The sequence below is a fragment of the Quercus robur genome, chromosome 6, assembly GCF_932294415.1.
Source record: "Quercus robur chromosome 6, dhQueRobu3.1, whole genome shotgun sequence".
Classification (NCBI taxonomy): domain Eukaryota; kingdom Viridiplantae; phylum Streptophyta; class Magnoliopsida; order Fagales; family Fagaceae; genus Quercus; species Quercus robur.
In genome coordinates, this window is record NC_065539.1 from 31,952,442 (window position 1) to 31,971,597 (window position 19,156).

At 34.8% G+C, this 19,156-nt stretch overlaps 1 protein-coding gene across 2 annotated transcripts in view; it reads right to left on the minus strand.

Annotated features, from left to right (window-relative positions):
* Positions 1–1,056: 1,056 nt before the first annotated feature.
* The window catches only part of LOC126688445 (uncharacterized), a 35,263-nt gene continuing 17,163 nt past the window's right edge, over positions 1,057–19,156 (minus strand). The window contains exons 5-23 of one of the 2 annotated variants that reach the window (XM_050383144.1): positions 18,367–18,453; positions 17,838–17,939; positions 17,695–17,760; positions 16,827–16,937; positions 16,691–16,752; positions 12,367–12,411; positions 11,588–11,661; positions 11,250–11,317; positions 9,823–9,891; positions 9,631–9,731; positions 9,467–9,548; positions 9,290–9,368; positions 9,110–9,197; positions 8,869–9,022; positions 6,038–6,229; positions 5,891–5,950; positions 3,203–3,519; positions 2,454–2,559; positions 1,057–1,277 (exon numbers count right to left, since the gene is read on the minus strand). In XM_050383144.1, the coding sequence (XP_050239101.1) occupies positions 1,224–1,277; positions 2,454–2,559; positions 3,203–3,519; positions 5,891–5,950; positions 6,038–6,229; positions 8,869–9,022; positions 9,110–9,197; positions 9,290–9,368; positions 9,467–9,548; positions 9,631–9,731; positions 9,823–9,891; positions 11,250–11,317; positions 11,588–11,661; positions 12,367–12,411; positions 16,691–16,752; positions 16,827–16,937; positions 17,695–17,760; positions 17,838–17,939; positions 18,367–18,453 (1,917 nt within the window). In that variant the 3' untranslated portion in view covers positions 1,057–1,223. Of the gene's footprint in view, positions 1,278–2,453; positions 2,560–3,202; positions 3,520–5,262; positions 5,702–5,890; positions 5,951–6,037; positions 6,230–8,868; positions 9,023–9,109; positions 9,198–9,289; positions 9,369–9,466; positions 9,549–9,630; positions 9,732–9,822; positions 9,892–11,249; positions 11,318–11,587; positions 11,662–12,366; positions 12,412–16,690; positions 16,753–16,826; positions 16,938–17,694; positions 17,761–17,837; positions 17,940–18,366; positions 18,454–19,156 lie in introns of those variants that run through there. The other variant, XM_050383145.1, reaches the window with a different exon arrangement.

Consider the following 19,156-nt stretch of genomic DNA (forward strand, 5'->3'; position numbering starts at 1 on the left):
AGTAAAGGCCAAACATGGCCGGATCGGAGCTGAGGAGCACTAGATCGTCGCTAGATCTAGGTAATTTTCGGCCTTCTTTGAGTTTTTGTCAGGCGGGTTGGGTGGCTCAGGTTTTTCAGGATAAAACCTGCCACTCGACCCACTGGAGTCAGTTTCTGAGGGTTGAGACCTGTCACCGACCGTGACGAGTTAGTTCTGGTCAAGTTAGTTGGTTTTGTCGGGTCTTCGGTTTGCATGGACACCCCTATGTAAAACTTTTAACTCTTGAGCTATAGTGCACAGCCATCTATTGTTGTGCACTGTAGCTCAAATGTTAAAGCAAAATAATCTATTTTATTTGTTCACACATTAAAATAATGTTTCTTTTTCTTTTCTTTTAATTCTCTTTCTTTCTTTTTTTCTTCCCGTTACACTCTTCTTCTTCATTAGTTCATAGTCTCACCTCTCACCTTTAATTTTTTTTCACTCTTCCTCCACTCTCACCAACCCAAGCCTCTACCCACGTCTACCTAAGATAAGAAGTTGTTGAGTTGGTGGCGGTTGTCTCGCCATTGATGGGTTTCGTCCATTGCTGGAATTAGTGGGATATGTCACTGGGATCGACCATATGAGTTCTTCTCAAATCGGGTTGTTACTGGGATCAGCGGCTGGGATTTGTCATTAGGTTGTTGCTGGGGCTGGGATCGATGCTGAGAATCGTCACTAGTGGTTGCTGAGGCTGGGAATCATCACTGGTTGGTGGGTGTTCTAATTTGTGGCCCTTGTAGGTGGTGTGGTGGTGGTTTTAGGCGGGTTTTTTTTTTTTTTTTGGTGGGTTGCAATTTGGTGGTTTTTATGGGTTTTTTTGGCTATGGTTGTGGCCCTACGGTGGTTTCCAAGGTTGTGGTATGGCTGGTTATAGTTGTTTATTGTAATGTTTATATTATTTTATTGTGTTGAATGCTAAAATAAAACCACTGATGTTAAGTATTTTGTAAAAAAATGTGGTAAAATAAATAAAGTAGCTTTTTGTAGTGTCAAATTGCTAAATTTTTGGCATCACCAATGCTAATGCTCTTAGTAGAAGAGAAAACTTATATATTATTGCATATTAAATCAGGTTATGAACATTACAGAGTAATTTTGACAAATTTACTTGAGGATAAAATAAAAAAATTATATATATTATAAATGAACAAAAATAGAATAATTTTCACATTGCTCACAAGAACTGGGATTCCTCCTCATAGAAGAAACTCACGAATTCGAACTGGCCTTTTAACGGCATTTGTAAAACCCTGCATGGAAATAGGAAAGAAAGAATTAACAGAGTATCTGCTTCAATTTCTTCACTACTTGCAAATTACAACAAATCCATAAAAATCCAAGCTTTTTTGGGGAAGTCACTCGCAGCAGCAACCAACATGTGAATTAAACAGTCCTAGTAAACCAAGTAGTAGCTAGCATGAGAAAGGACATGGTATGTGCTTGCTTTTCTTAGTTTTGGCCACAAAAGTGCTTAAGGTGATACTGTTTTTTTTCTGTAATTCAATAGTTGGGAAAGGGGAGATTTGAACCCAAAATGCCTCTATTGGAAACACCGAGAGATGCTTGAACTACAAGGTTGGTAATGTTCTGTAGAGAAGATGGTTGTTAAAGAATAACCTTCGCTTCATAAATTCACTAAGAAAATGAAATTATAACCTAGATTCTGCAAGCTCAATCCAAAATTCTACACGTGCATTTGCAATGAAAAATCCCTCATGTTCTACACCTACTCTCTCTCTCTCTCTCTCTCCATAACCACCTTCACCTCCCTCACCACTGGATTCACCATCAAACTGAAAGGCACATCACATCCAAACCTACCATTGATCCCCTTTCCCTTGTAAATCCATCAAGCCCCATATCCAAACGCACTACCACCATCACCTCCATTACCACCACCATCTCCAAAATCATTTAGAATCTAAAGAGATCCACGTTTTACAAAGAGCCATGATACTATGTAATTATTTAATTAATTTGTTTATATTTAATCCAAATTGGGTTCGATTCAACATTTTGATCAAAATAAAGAAATTTCAAAATTTATTACATGATAAAGAATCCTTTGTCAGTGCATTAGGGACAAGTATGACTTCTTATGCATTTTTAATAAACCTTGGAGGAGGTCAGTGAAAATTCTCTATAACTTTTTATTATTTTAAAAATGAAAAAAAGAATAGTGTAATATACAGCTAGAAGTGATAAAAGGAAAAGGCAAATTCTAAATGCAGTGTGGCAGTAGACTTGATTCTAATAAAATGAACATAATGACTTCTTTTAGGGTAACCAGTGCTCATCTTAGCTTTAGTGCAACATATGTGATACAAACCCACAACCAGGTATTCTTATTATAAGACTATCATTTGCATATAATGATATCATTTGCATATAATGAAGGATATCAAGTACTAAGAATAGTCATATACCTCATTAAATTTAAATAGTAGCGGACGCAAATCTCTTTCCAAGGTTGCTTCTTTCTTCACAACAATATCAGTACTCTGAGAGCCTTTGCTACTCGACTTCTTAAACCTGATTTTAAAAGTGAACAGGATATATTAGTGATGAATGACTCACAATAGATTCTGATTATTTATCATCCATTATTGCACACTACCTCCAAAGATCTTTTTCCAATGATAGATAAAACAGAATTTTTTTAAAAAAAATTAAAAAATGTTTTAATCTAAAAATACTATAATTCATCAGCATTTGGAAACAAAAAATGAGTTCGCACCAATAGAATAGAATAACAATCAAAGACTCGTGTCTACATTTGATCTAATGATCAAAACAACTAAAGGAACATACCAAGAGAAATATTAGGAATAAGCTGCCTACAAAAATTGAAGTGATGTTGCATGGGCTTGACACAGGCTTTCTCATCAGAAATTATTATAGCCTCAGCCCTACTCAACCTATGATCTCTTAAGACCAAATGAGTGTGTACTAAGTTGAACTTAAATGAACCAACAAACAACAAAGAAAAGGTAAATATAATAAAGACATAAAAGAATTTTGAATCAGGTATTTTACTCTAAAATTTAGTAGTGGTGAATGCAATTAAGAAAAGGAAAAAAAAAAAAAAAAAAAGGTTGTTAAATTGAGATCGTGCTGATTAGAAGATAATGCAACATAGTAACATATTGAATTAAAAATTAAAAGCATAGGTTACCTGCTGAAGAAACTTGAGGAACCACTATAAGGCTTTTTGACATCCCCGCTGGATTTCAGTTTCACACTAGCTGTGGCACTTTCACTAGAAGCCAAGTTTGATGAAATTTTGGAGGTACTTGGATTACATTGCCTTATATTTAACAGATTCTTTTCATTTTCTATGTTTTTCTCAACACATGCAAGCGATTGATCAGTTTTGGCAGATTGAGCTCTGCTAGATTCCAACTCTTCAAAATCTCGCCTTTCCTTAGCGCATCCATCTATTGAATTAACAGATCTTACGATGCTTACTTGCAAGATCTTTTGCTTCTCAACCTGAAATACACAATTTATTATACTGGATCAAGTTCAGCTTGCAGGTGGCTAGAAGTACAATAAATTTCAGTTTGATTTACAACAAAGTACAACACCTTTAGTGCGGTGAACTTCTGTATTTAACATAATTAACCAATTCTTCCAGAGCTTAAAAAACAGCAATTAAACTATGACAACAACACCAGATTGTTTCAAGACTAATATGCCTCATACTTGTCACTGTAGTTCTAAAAGAAGCTATCCATGCCTCAGGTCGCCTTAAGATGGGCCTCACAAAAGATGCACCTAGGCACAACCTTAAAAGCTTAAACTCCTAGAGGTTTACACCTCGAGCATTTCCCCAGCCTTGAAATTCCTTTAGTGCATGTGTCACTGAAAAAAATGAAGGCTCCATAGCCATAATAAAATCTTGCCACTGGCAACAAATCTTTACTGCAATCAGCTTCTATTTTATTTGGAAGCAAAACTGATTGTGCATTGTGTAACAAGAGCACTGCCAGAGTGTCCCTGGAAAAATTACTAGGTGCCATAAAGGACTCTATATAGGTGTCCTTGCTGCTACACATTCAGTAGACTACATGATGGTATGCCTGGGGGTGTGGGGACAGATTCTCATACATATGCCTCACCTCGAGAATGGGCACAAAGAATTTCCTCTAATGCTTATCTCTGAATACCACACCCCCTATGAGATATAGCTATCTTAAGGATAAAGGAAGCTAAATCATAGTACAACAAGTTTTCTTAGACTATGTTTGTCCAATTAAATGGGAGGAAAAAAAAAAGGAAATGAAGGGAAAGTATTCTATTGCCAAATGCCTAGTTTGAAGGAAAGCGAGAAAGAGAAAGGATGAAGGAAAACAACCCACATTTGGGCTCCACCTTCACAACTTTCTTTGTTCTCCCTCCATTTACCTCCATTTGGGAGTAAATAAATGGTGAGCCTGGGGGGATGCCCACTTACTCCAACCAAGCAACAGATTTCTCATCCTCCCTCCCTTCTCCCTCCTCTTCTTTCCTGTCACTCCCTCTTTTCCCAAACCAAACATAGAGTTATTCTCACTAATTGTGTAGGGTAAATATGAAATTACCCTAGCATAATACATTTTATTTATATGGTGTTCTAATGCATTATGACTAATTTACCCCTAAACATGTGCACTACTGATAACAGTCCCCCTCAAATTGTGAATTTTTTTTCTTCCTAATAAAAAGACATCAACAACTTGGGTTCCCTATGCATAATTGTTTCCATAGAGAGCAAATCAGGAGACAATAAATAATTGGGCTGATCAAAGTCCGACTAAAACAAATCAACTAAAAATAGAGTGGGTCAATGAAGAGCACTAGAAACCAAGCCAACTAATGCAAGTGGAAAAATTCAACACCATTAAATTGATCCAACCAATCAATGACATCACATAACAGTACCAAGGATTCCCTTAAATATTAATTGGACCCATTAAAAAAAATCACCCAACAGCATAAACCAGTTTAGCAGTACGAAATCAACCATTAAAGAGAGAATTGGCACATATAAAAGCTTGGCCAGCCAAAGGCAAAAACGCAAACCAGAGGACAAAACATACCACAGTTTCAAAGCAATCAAAAAATCAACACAAACCAAAGCCCAAGAAGCCAATTAAGATAACTTGGCACCTTATAATGGACTTCCAACAGGTTTTTCAGAGGTCCGAGACTCTCATTAGTGCACTTGTGGTTGCTAGAATGGAGTTTCTGACCAGTAAAGCTGCTACCTGGTGTAGCCAGAGTCAGCCAATTCAACCAATGACTGACCCACAGTGTCGTAATTTTGGTGTCATAATGGCCATAGAATCACTCACCAAAGCCAGTTGACTCATCCCACAAGGAGATCATGGTCACTAGAGTTACAATCAGTGATGTAAGTGTAGTTAAGGTCTTCGTCATTAAAGGTTTGATGATTGTTTGTGGTCACCAATGTCGGGTTTGATTGGTTTTGGTCATCGGTGGTGGGTTAGTGCGTGGTAGCTCTTATACCAATTGGGGCTCCTCTTAACCATTTATAAACTTAAGATCCACCTAGAAGCTCTGATACCATTTGAATCAAGGAAAAACGCTAACCACATCTGTACTATACACCAAAAGGACTAGTCTAATCGCATTTAGGCTCCTCTTAATCATCTATAAACCGAAGATCCACCTGGTAAACACCCAATGTGAGACTTAGTACATGCTCGGCGCAACACATACACACACGATCAATATACAATTGAGTTGGGGCATCACATGATTAATCGTAATAAAGCAATTGCATTAAGCTACTAAGCACCAAAAAAACTAAAATATTAATGAATAATCCCACTAACCTACAACAATATACATGACTCACCTCATGCAACACCACTTGTTTCATAGCCGAAGTAAGTATGAAATGACCACAACTATAGCCCTGTTTCATTGTTAGGAAAAGATATTTAGACAATAATTCTGAAATTCAGAAATACATAACACGCAATATATTGTAATCAACTCAAACCTTGAAGTTAATAAAGTCATTGATGGGAGGATCAAAAGAGATCAATGAAGCATCTGAAGTTGCTTCATGTCTTGGGTTAATAGACAGAGGATCAGATTTGACGTTCTTATATGTTATAGAGTAGGATACCATTGTGCTAACCAACTGAGACAGATCATTCTTCTCTCTCTCTGACAATAATTGTAATGCCACCTGAGAGTGACATCAGACCATATGAGAAACCAGAGTGATTAGCAGTAGGAAAATCTCCACAATTCCAAAAGGAAGAAATATAAGACACTCGTGCAAAAAGAGAATACAAACAATCAGGAAAGAAAAAAAGGATACCAACAACATTACTTAAGCAATCTTCATAGCAGTGCAGACAATACAAGCAAAAGAATATACCATACAATTATCTCAAAAGTTCTATAACCATTTCAAAGCAATGAAAAGAATTTATTATTCTTCAAATATTATATTCACTATACCATGGTTAACTTAGTAAGGCAAAGACTACCAAAATTCTATTTAATTGTCAAGAAGATAAAAAAATAAAAAAATAAAGGGGGGGGGGGGGGGGGAAGAGTGAGAGATTCTGTCAACATCTATCTATCTATGATTAGCAATGAGATTGAAAGCTTATTTATTATTAGGTGAACATGTTTTCAACCATCATCCAAGTTACATAGGAAATTTTTGGCAGCCGCCATTACATTTAAATGGACTTAGGTAGAAACCCCCCCCCCCCTCCTCCCACACCCACCCACCCACAAAAGCAAAAAGAAACCCTCCATACCCCATGGCCTCCCACCCGTCTCTTTTTCTATGTGAGTGTGAGTGTGTGTGCCTACCTTTGGCACAAATAAATGCCAGGCAAAAGGAACTAATCTTTTAGTAATTGTGATGTTATGAACTTGTCAACATTGTAATAATGATAAAATAACCATGACCTATAGGTTTTATGAAAATGCATGTCATTTATCATAAGAATAAGCAGTTCACAAGAAAAAGGGTTCTTCAATTTATATATTTAAAAATTAAAAAAAAGAAAAAGAAAAAGAAGAGAACACAGGAGGAAAAATATGGAAGATGAAGAGGAGAAAAAGGAGCAGGACATTGTAAACTAAGGAGAGTACTAAGGCTATCTGGTACCCTAGGCTCTCCCCGGCCTCAATCCAATCCCATTTTGTTAAGACTAGAACACAAAAGAATATTAAAAAAGTAACATAATACAAAACAACCATTCTTGAATAAACAACCATAATACAAAACATTGTGGTGTAAACAACTGTACTTGATAATAGTTAAGTAAGTATCACATACTTACCCCCAAAAAATAAAAGTCACATTCTTGAATAAAGAATCCATGAACATGTTTACGCTCATTGAGGTAATATGAATCACATAAACCATATGCAAGTATAATGAACTTTAGATATGGGTTTGTTTGCTTTGTGCACCATTTTTGTTTCGTACAACAATGGGCTCAAGAACTATTTAAAAGCTGGATTGCAACTTTAAAAGAAAAAAGTTCCACAGCAGTTGAAAAGAAAGGAGGGAACTTTGGTTCTCTATAGAAGCTACTGCCTTCCCTTCATTAAAGAAAAACAGCCATAATCTGTAGTCTACTGAAGGCCACACACTGCGTTTTGTGACAATGAATTCGATTTAGCATCATGTAATTTTCAAATGCAATACAATATACACAAAAGCATTAGGTTCCGCATCTATCCTTGATGTAAAAAATAGGTTAAAATTTTCATGCATAGCTGTCCCATTAGGTGCACCTATCTGACTCTGGAAAGTATTTAGGTCTTCTGAGGCCCAGCTCACCCCACCTCAAATCAGCACATAGACAGTTGAAGGAGGTTATTTTTAATTTAGAGAGGGAACAATGAAGGGCATGACCCTCTTCAAACCCACCATCCCATTCCTACATGCAGCTGGCACCTTTGGAAAGGTGCATGCCTTCCTTTTGTCTGCATCTAACTGAGTACATCTCAGCATGGTTCAGGAGCACAACCAAAATTATTTTCAAATTTATTATTTCAAATTTTCTCTCATAGGAGATTGGACTATTGTAGACTTCTATTTTTAATTCAAATAGGGATGAGATTTGAGTTTCAATAGGAATTAGTTTTTAGATCAGCTTCAGTTTTAGTTAGGATTATCTTTTATTCCTAAAAGTTCTATAAAAGGTTTCTAGATGGTTGTATTTGGGAGACGATCAATTAATGAAATTTCAAATTGAAGATTTTCCAAATGTTGGGTGTTGAGTCTTGACACCTTAGGTGCAGCCTAAGTTTTCTTGCTTGGTGTTGATTCCAGGTGACCCCTAGGTGCTGATTCTTAGGGTTATCTTTTAATTTTCTTGTTTTTTTATTTTCCTCTTGATTGTCCTGCATCAATGGTCAAGTCAAAATACTCAGTGGTTGCACTACGCCTTTTTCTGCACTAAAGCTAAATCAGGTTTATATACAATAGTTGAATCTTTATCATAAAATTTCAACTTTAAGTGCATGTCAAACATTAGTTTGCAACGTATAATTTTTTGCAAATAGAAAAGGTTAGGCATATGAAAGTTTAGCAGACAACTCAATAATAACTTTTGTCCAAACGCATCGCACATCTCAAATTGCCATCATACCATTGTAATGGTTGTAAAAAATTGTTGAAACAAGAGATAGTAATAAATACTGGAGCACGTATCTGCGTTCTAGTGTATACAAGAGATTACTAATTGCAAACATTATGTAGGGGATCAGAAAAAAGCAAAAGAAATAGAAGATACCAACCTCCCACCCCTCCCAAAAAAAATAATAATAATAAATAAAGTTTAGGTACATTACCGGTCTTAGAGTTGGTGGTGACAAAATATGCAATAATGGAGAAACCAAGTCTTCTACAAAGGACTTAGTAGACAGATGCCTTGAAATATATGGTGGAATTTTGTAGTGCCAAGACCTTATAGCCTCCATCTTTTCCAGGCACATTGTTCGGCATCTGAAGGTTTGTAAAGATCCAATAGTAAGAAATGGTAAAGATTATGTTTTACATCAGGTTGTACTGTTGTAGTAGATCTAGAGATACCTTTGATATGACTTAGGCCATTCAATGTTTGGTTTTTGAACTTGGGCTACTAGACGATGTACAGCAATTGCACAAGGAGGCAGATAAACTGCAGCAAAGAGAAAATGAGTTTAGAAGTAGTTGATTGAAATTATCTCCAATAGTGGAAGGTAATAAATGATAGATACTGCAGGTCTTTACCATAAATAGGCATCTGCTGTGTACGCAATATATATTGGTGCATCAGATCAGAAACACCAAGGCTCTTTAAGCACTTGACCTTCACATAACATAAGTATAAAGTCACCTGACTTGTACTAACGACAGATTCGGTAAAGCCCAATATAATACAGACAAACTCAGGTAATTAAGGCTTACAGTTTTTTGCATCACTGGATCATGATAATGGAGCTGCAAAAAGTTTTCATGGATCCCATCCAATATCAAATCATAGTCACCACTGCACAGATTGGCCACTTCAGCAAGATGGTTTTTGCATAAAACATAAAACAAACATATGTTCACAATAACTAACTACGTACCGGTTAGATATGAGAGAGTGCAAAAGGTCAAACTCATTGGATACACTGCTGGAATTATTATTAGATTTTATTTGCCGCTTGATTTTTCTCCTTTGGAAAATCTGAAGATATTTGCATCATAAAAAAAAAATGGTTGAAATGAATGATAAGTAGCTATAAAACCACATTATGGAATTTCCTGCTCTGCATTACCTCCTTCCAGATATCAAAAACACTTTTTGACATGTCCTTTCGGCCAACTACTTGAGAACTGATTTCCAACTGAAAGCCAGTAAAACATGTTAGTAAAACAAACTAACATTAAATCACTCAACCAAAATGCTCTTATTACAATGTATAAAAATAAAAATAAAATTCCCCCTATACATTTTTCTCAAAATTCAGCACTAATTGGTTAGGATTAGTAGGTTATACATCCTATGTAGTCTACTAGTCCTTTTTTTAATAAATTATTTTAACAACAAAAAAACATTAATCACATTTTTGAACCCTCCCCCCCCCCCCCCCCCCCCCCAAACACACACACACACACACACACACACACACACACAAAAGAAACAAACAAACAATTAATGAATAATTTTGTGTCCTGAATAGATTTATTTTTTTGTTTTCTATTTTCTAATAAAGTAATCCAATATTTTTTATAAGTAAAATTTTTATTGACTAAAAGAAGAAAAAGAGGCACCTCCAAGTACACGGGTTGTGTCCGAAAAATGCAACATAAATTAGTTAAAATTACAACAATCAAGAAAATCCAGCAAATTAGAGAAAGAATGGCCACTTAAAGCAGCCGTCCAATCATACAGAGCGCGTAAAAAAATCAGCTTCAGACCCACCATAGATTGTTCAAGACCCTTGAACGTCCGATTATTCCTTTACTTCCAAATAATCCACATGATGCACAGAGGGATTGCATTCCAAATATCACCATTATGGTGCCTAGCAAACAGCCCCTTCCAATAGGCCAATAGGCTATCGGATCAACTACCCTTTTAGGCATAATCCACTGCAGCCCATATAAGCATAAAACAAAAGGCCATAGATCTCTAGCCATATCACAATGTAATAGTAAATGGCTTTTCCAATAGTTAGCAATCATAAACTTCAGAGTCTTTTGAGACTGACAAAATTTGGAGGAGCTATCGAGATGCAGAACACCCACTGTTGGGATGATTAGATTATTAGGATTATGAAATTCAACCATAGATCAAACTCCCTGTCCAATCCTAACATTTTCTCTACCACAAGAAGTGGACTTTTAGGACAAAATCCACTACTTAACAGCTATAAATACTTCCTTTCCTAAACTTAACTGACTGGTATTGTATCCAACACCAGAAGATCAAGAAGTGTGCAAACTGATACAAGCAGGATAATGGTGGAGCCGAAGATTCGACTGGTTTTTCAATTCTCAATATCAGGCATTTCTAGAAGGAGAATACTCCCCTCTACAGGAAATTTATGTCTTCAATCAGCACAACCAACACAAACAAGAATATAATTCTTTTTCTTTTCTTTTTTTTTAACGATTGCAGAGTCTAGCCAAACCCATCATCTTTACCATGAAGGCTGTGTTTAAATTGACAACTAGTTTGGAGAAGAGATTATATTCTTACCACATTGAGGGTTTCATTCTTCTTATTGAGGAACTGGAGAGTATTCAAGCATGAGCGTATATCACATTCTGTAAGATGAAAACAAGAAGGCTGAAGATAATAGAAGAAAATTCAAATGGTAGGAAAATTACCATTGTAAATTATAAATACTTTTCATTAAATTGTAACATTTTAGATTGTAATAGGCATAGACTTTGAAGTCCAAACTGGGAACCAAGAAAGACTGTAAATGGTACTCCAAGCATATATGACGTCAAAGTTAGACTTTTGGCATTATGAATATCGTGATTGATCAAATAGGATAATTCGGACTCTCAAAACATGAAGATATGACTCACCTGTATATTCTGCAAGTGCAGTAAGAGCAATGGAACTCATTTTCATTCCCTCCTTGTTACATATATATTTGAGCCTATAATAACCCATTTTGGAAAATATTCACAAATGTAAGATGAGAAAGACATAAAACTTGTTAAACAGAAACAAAAATGCTATCAGAGATGTGTTTTGAAGTATGTTTAACCCAACAAAAGCTAGTTATTCTAATTATGTTTATTTTAAGACAGAAAACCTCATTATTCACTAAACTAATTTAACATCCTATAAAAAGTTAAGGGTTGTAATTATAGGATTGTTATAAGATCAACTAGACATATAGACTATTAGGCAATCAAAAAGCATAACCATAATGTGAGCATAGTTGAAATAGAAATGTTAAGATAGATGAGTGCAACAACAGGAAAGATTAAATGGGAAATGAAGATATTTGTACAAAAGTAATGATCACCAGTCAAAGATTAGGGGAAAGTCACTGAAGATGGTTTAGTGTGTGTGACAAAGACTTCTAAATGCATCAATGTGAAAGAGTTGAGTAAAATGAACTTTAGTGAGACAAAAAATAAGGTGGTAGAAGAAGCAAGAAAGGACGTGATGATCAAAGACAACAGATGACTGGCTTTACTTAGGGCTACATGTAAAAAAAAGATTCATGTAGCCAACTACTGTTAGTTGGAATTAAAGCCTAGTAAAGTCAGTTAAAAACTGAATACAGAAGCAATAACATAATGCTTGTGTTATAATAATACAGTAGTTAACAATACTTGAGGCGGATCATCACCTGCTTACTACACGACTAACTGTTGGTTGAACAAATACATGAACCCTGTAAGAAAGCAAGTATACATCATAAAGCAACTTAAACACTTAACAAATCCAAATATATGATGAACTTTTTAATGGTCCAATTTAGTATCATGCACAGACAGACAACACATTGTGTGAAAAAAGTTCCACAAAGATCAGCAAGTAAAGTATTAAAGCCAAATCAGGGCATCAATTAAAACTATTCTAAATTGTTGCTGTTATTTTGTTAAAATTCAAAAGAGATGGTATATGACCGAATTGACTAATGTAAGATAGATTTCAAGCTTAAATATTTGCATCAATCAAAATATTTTCTAATTAGATTACCAATCAACAAAAAGCAGAATCAAATAATTAAATAAAATAGGAATACGACAGACACTTTGAGCCTTGCAAGCCCTACTAGGACTACTACAATGGAAACCTACATCTAAGAACTTTGCTCAGACCAATCAGTATAGTTAATTAAAATAGTTGCATGCAATATACAACTAGATCAGTACATATTCAAATGAAATATCAAATTAACTTAACTTGCAGGTTTCTCAAAAAGCTTCCCAGCAACATTAGGGATTTGAAATATTTAGACATGATAGGAAGTGGTGCCAAGTTGAACGCATATCAAAAATCAAGGATAGTTTTAGCAAATAACTGCAAAATATCATCAAATGAATTTGATGGCTTCTATAGAGCAGGTTAAAAACCCCTGGCTGCAAAACATATAAAGATAATTGGGGTAAGAGTAAATATAGTGTCTCTTTCAGTATGTTAGAAAAATGATTAAATTCATCATTTCCTAATACCTTAAACTTTGGGGAGAATCAATAATTTGTCATGATATCAAAACAGGAGATCCTAAGTTCGATACCCTGCCTTTACTCTACCTCCCACTTAAAATGTTAGAAGTCCCAAGTGTTGGGCCCCCTTTATGAAGGAAGAGTTTATGCCTACACGTGAGGGGGAGTGTTAGAAATACAATTAAATGATTAAATTCATTTATCAAAGTATAATTGCTACCAGGCCCATAATGTGGGATATTCTACCATACAGACGCAGTTAGGACAAAAAAATACTCAATCTAGATTACCTAACCTCTCATGATTCTATCGTCCTTCACTTGTTCTCTTATCCTTCGTATTTCTGATATAATTCAAGTTTTTGTTTTTTATGTGCATTGTTCACACCTCGAGTTCATAAAGCTCCACCAACAAATGATGCTACAATGGACACCTTTTCCTTATCAATCTCAGGCTTTCTATAATTCCTTTTCCACTCCATCAAGCTTATGCAAACAAAACCAATCAAAATCCCAATCCCAATCCCAGACTTGCTAGAAAATGCAACAAAGCCAAATTTCATCCCTCTGAAAAGGAAACTATACCTTGAGCAAAGACGCCCATAACCATCATAACCTAGAGCTCATTAGAGTTCCGTAAGGAACACAAAATAGGGCAAAATTTTCTATCCTAAAGGTGACAATATATATGTATATATATATAAACCCCTTCATGACTTTCTGACTTACAATAAGGTTAGAAGCTTCGACCTAAATCTCGTTGCTGCTTGTCTTCAATCCTTTGCCTCAAGTTGCATAAAATGAGAAATCAAAGAAATAGAATTCTCAGCTCACAACTAAAAGATTTGATTCCATAGGACTCCCGAGAAGGAGTCATATGTAAATGCTTTTATAATATATGTTCAAGAGGGATATGATCGCTATAGAAAGTATTTTCTAGTCATTTTACCTCCCCCACTAGACAACTTGGATAACCAAGAAAGAAACTTCACTATTCTCAAAGTCTAAATAGCTGAAAATATCTCAAATGATAACCTAGAATGCAACCAATGAACCAGGATCTGCTAAACCGGTTATGATTCAAGAAATAGGATGAAGTGCAGAGGACATTAAAGGGTTGAATGACTATAAAAATAATTTCCAAAGTAAGGTTCCACGTAAGTCATCTTTTTTCACATGGACAACAGCTTTGAATTTTATACTGACTGTAGAAGATAACCTAGTTAAACAAAAGCTAGTGGTGTTAACAGATGTGTGATGTGTAAGGCGGTAGTGAAACAGTTAAGCACTTGTTGCACTGCAGTATTGTTAGAGTTTGTGCCCTAAAATTCAATTTATTGGCATGTTATAAATAATTAAATTGTTTAATTATATGAGACTATTTGTATATGAACTAATTGGACATTATCATATAGTCCTTGAGATGCATTGTATATGATTTAGTTACAGAAGATATAAATTACAAGTTCCTTGTAAACTCAAAAACCTAGTTCGTAGTTGGTGATGAAATTGGGTGTTTAATCTGCGAAGACTATAACATATCAACTACGATGGTTTGTCTTAATCATGGAAGTAGAGACTTCTAGTTGATGTATTAGTGTGTCTTAAGTGTGTAAGGCACATTGAATTAGACTGCTATGAGATTAATTATTCAATAAGCAACTGTCTCCTAAATAATAAATCTTACGAGTTCTATTTTCATATACTCTCAATCTTGAGAGAATTGTGAACCTGATCATGAAATTTAGGTTGCTTTGATATATCAAAAGTAATATCTAATCTAACGGTCAAAACCTCAATATGTTGGGTAACTGCACGTAATGTTAAGGGAAAACATATTCTCAAGATGGAATCCGTAATCTCTTTCTATAGAAATACAAAATATCATCTTGAGATAAGTTTAATGGGAACTGGTTATTCAAGGTGCTGGGCCCAGCCACTTTACTAAAGAGTTACTAAAGTTTAGATGTAATAAAATTAGATTTCATAAAATATATGAATAACTAAAAAGATTAAGGAATAAAATAGTGATTTACAAAGTAATAATTTATTATGACTTTGTTCACTACGGATGTTTCATAAAGGGGTCAAATGATATTATATTAGAGTCTTGGGATATAAATTATTAATAAGGTCCAAAATGCAATTATATTTCCATAGTTGTACTTGTTATATAATTAATAGTAACTTTGGGCTTGTCAAGAGTTGATGAAAACTTGAAGTCCATTGGAGCTAAAGCCTTATTTGTCCCTTTAGTCCCATCCCAAGGTACACACTAAAACCCAATTGAGTTGGCCCAAAAGGCTAACCCAATTAGATAATCAGTTGTTTATTTAATAAGAGTTATTAAATAAACTAATAAAGTAACTGTTTTTAGGCAGTTAAAACGTACTAAAGAAGAAAAAATTTGTTTTTTCTCTTTGATCTCAATTCAAAGAGAAAAAACAATTTTTCTTTTTGATTGACAGACTACACATCTTGGGCACCATGTGGAATTGGGATGAAGATTGAAGGCCTTCTCAAGATACTATCTACTTCTTGTTTTTTATTTTCACTACATCAAGGTACGCTATCTATTCTTTGTTCTAGAATTCAAAGTTGTATGTTATTTCTCATGATGAATTAGATCCTTGTGTTGCTTCCATTGCTTGTTTGTATGAGATGCAAAACAATATTTTCCAACAAGTATAACTAGAGAACTGTGGGCTTTTGGGGTACTTTGGGTAATGCCAAGCATGTAATTGATTTGTTGACAATCTAGAGGGGGAGTGTTTGGATGTCACCAAAACAGGGTTGTGTGGCAAGCTATATCGCATTGAATTATGTGGACCATATGGAGAGAGGAATCGCTGGAATTTTGTGTACAAAAAGCAATCTATGCAAGTTATTAAGAACAGCTTTTTGAGTTCTTTGTTTGAATATTTTACTTAGATTGGGAGGGCTTGTTATTCTATGTGGACCTCATGAGTGTTCATTTGTATTTCTTTGAGTGCACGCATTTGAGCAATCCTTCTTTCAAATTAAATGTTCGCTTACTTAACCACCCCCCCCCAAAAAAAAAATATATATATATATATATATATATATATATATGAAGTGCTTTTTGAGGTGTGATATCTACAGCAAATTAAAACTATGTTTTTCCCGCATTTACATGAAGTATTAAATTTACAAAAAGCTTAAATTGAGCAGATTCATTAGACATCTTCTGTATATTTATTAAAACTTTTGAGATGTGACTATGTAACATTGTTCCATATGCAACAAAGTAATAACTTGTCAGATCAACGGTCTAACATCCACAGCCTCTCCCCCACCCCCTCTCAAAAAAAAAAGTGAAAGACAGTTTTGCCCTTAAAATACATTTTAGTTCTGAATAAAATCACAATTTAAATTTATCAAAATTGGAAGTAGAAGGATGCATTAGATTCCCATATTACAGCTTAGTATTTCATAAAACTTATTGCACATGATATTCTAAGTAATAGCAAGAGAAACTTACTTTGCTACCTGACGCAATGGTCTCAAGACAGGTGCATATAGATCATTACATATGCAAATCACCTACAAAGACACCCCATTATAATTATATTTGGGACAAATATTTAGTAAACTATGAATGACTATCTCTAACTCACAGGTCTAGACAGTGAAGCAGTTTTACGTCCCTTCTTGGAAGATTTCTTTCCTGGTTGTTCTTCTTTAGCAACATTTTCCTTCCCCATATCAGACTTCTTTTCAGCAGACACCTACACGAACAAAATTCTAACCAGATTAGAGAACATATATATGAAGCAGAACAATAAATGAAGCAACATGGTCTAATACTAAGGTGCGCAGTTCCATGCTCATTAAAACCTGAGAAGGTTGAATACAAGACAGGGATAGCCCCAATTGAAAAGACCAAAGAAGATGCAAAGATATCAAAGTACGTGAAAATCTATTATCTGATGATAATGATGCAGTTTCAGATCCTACATTCAACTCCTGGTTTTCACAATCTCAGAGATCCTAACACTGAATCTAAAAAGAAGAAAAGGTAATTTTAGTAACGAACTTAATCAAAATAGATTAAATGGGACTTAGTTGTTAAACTCACAGAATCCTACAATCGGAATTCTAACAACCTAGGTTAAGAGTATAAGGTTTTAAGGTTTAATTAGGATATCCTTAACGAAATAGAATTACTTTGTTAGAATTGTTTCTAGGTATGTAACCGTACAATTTGTTCATGTCTCACTTTGTTTATATAATACAATGTTGTAATGGTTGTCAAGCAATGCAAAAATATATTTTCCTTCTGTTCTTAGATATTAATGGTGAGCAAAGTACAAACCAATAATTTCCTTATTCTGCAGTAAAGAAACAGAACACCAACAGAAGAAAAACGAGAATTTAAAAAAGATAGGAAACAGTATTTAAAATATGACCAAGTAAATGAATGCATATTCCTAATGCACAGCATAAAATAAATGTTCTAAAACAATCAAAAACCATATAAATTACCATCTTCACAATAACCTCCACAGCACCCTTGCCCTCACCAAGAGCTCCATCAATTTCGTCAATCACCTATGAAAATCACCGTCACAGTCAATTTCCAACTATTATATAACCAACTGTAGAACTTTGGAAAATAAAAAACCAACCAAACACTTTGGCCTTGAGTCAGCCATGACAGAGTTCATCTGGACCACATCCAGAATTTTAGCTTCGATTGTTGATGATGACCGGTCATCACTAGCATTAACCTACATGGCACCAAACTTTTATTAGAACATTTTCAAATATTGGAGAAGGCTACAGTGATAGAATAATGAAGCTCCAAAATGCAGCAGCCTAATACAAATTAACATTAAAAACAAATAAATTGAAAGAAAAAATTTAAGGCAAAATAAAGTTTTAAACTTAATTTACTTGATGATCCATTTGAGAGATGTAATATGAAATGCTTAAAAAAATTAAATCTGATATACCTATTACAAATTATATCCACTGTTAAATCACAACAATTGCAAAATAACCACTATGTAACAAAGCAAAAGATATTAAATGCAAGGTTTTGTTAATTAAGGCAGGTAGATGAAGTTACTCATCAATATAAATTTAGAAAAAGAATGGTGTAACCAAAGAACTCAATTATGAATGTGTGCATGAGTTAAAGGTAAGAACAAAAACCTCCACCACATGATATCCACAATGCTTAGCAGCTACATGTGCAAGTGTAGTCTTTCCAAGCCCTGGAGGACCACAAAGTAAAAGGATCTGCAATGGTCATAAGATTCAGTTGCTATCTGGCTTTCAACACATAAAATCAGCAACAAGTTGAATGTTCAAAAAACTATTATACTACTGCATAAATGCACACATGTGAGAATGCTAGAATTTAAGACATGCAATAAATGCAAGCACAAAACAAACATCTTGCAAAAGAATTGTAAAGCAAGCGACTATAGCTGGCACCTTTAACCAATCTGTGGAAATAGATAGATACAGCAGGAAAATAAACCAAGCCATTCAGGGCATTAAATTTACTGTAAATACTTGTTCCTTTGTCGTTGGAGCTTACAATTCACCTTGTGACTCATTCCTACGGTAGAGCATTCTACAGGGAAATGTATCAATCTATCACAGGCCACTCTGTCATTGTCTGATCACACTCAAAATTATGTATTTAATTATCGTATTTTTGCCCCAGTAAGGTGTAAGTCATCGGTATTATTATTTGAAAATTGATATTTTGGCTTTTTCATAAAATCCCAGCATAAGTATTCTTATTTGAAGGGGGAATAGGACATCCCAAAACACTCAGGTGGAAATATGGCTTTCAAGTAAGTTCCGAATTAGTGGATGCTGCCAAAGGAGAGATAAGATGTAGAATCCAAAAGGAAAAACAACATATGAAATGCTAGTCTTAGAATCAAGTTAGACAAAAATAAAGGTTTGATTTCTTCGAGAGATCGACAAT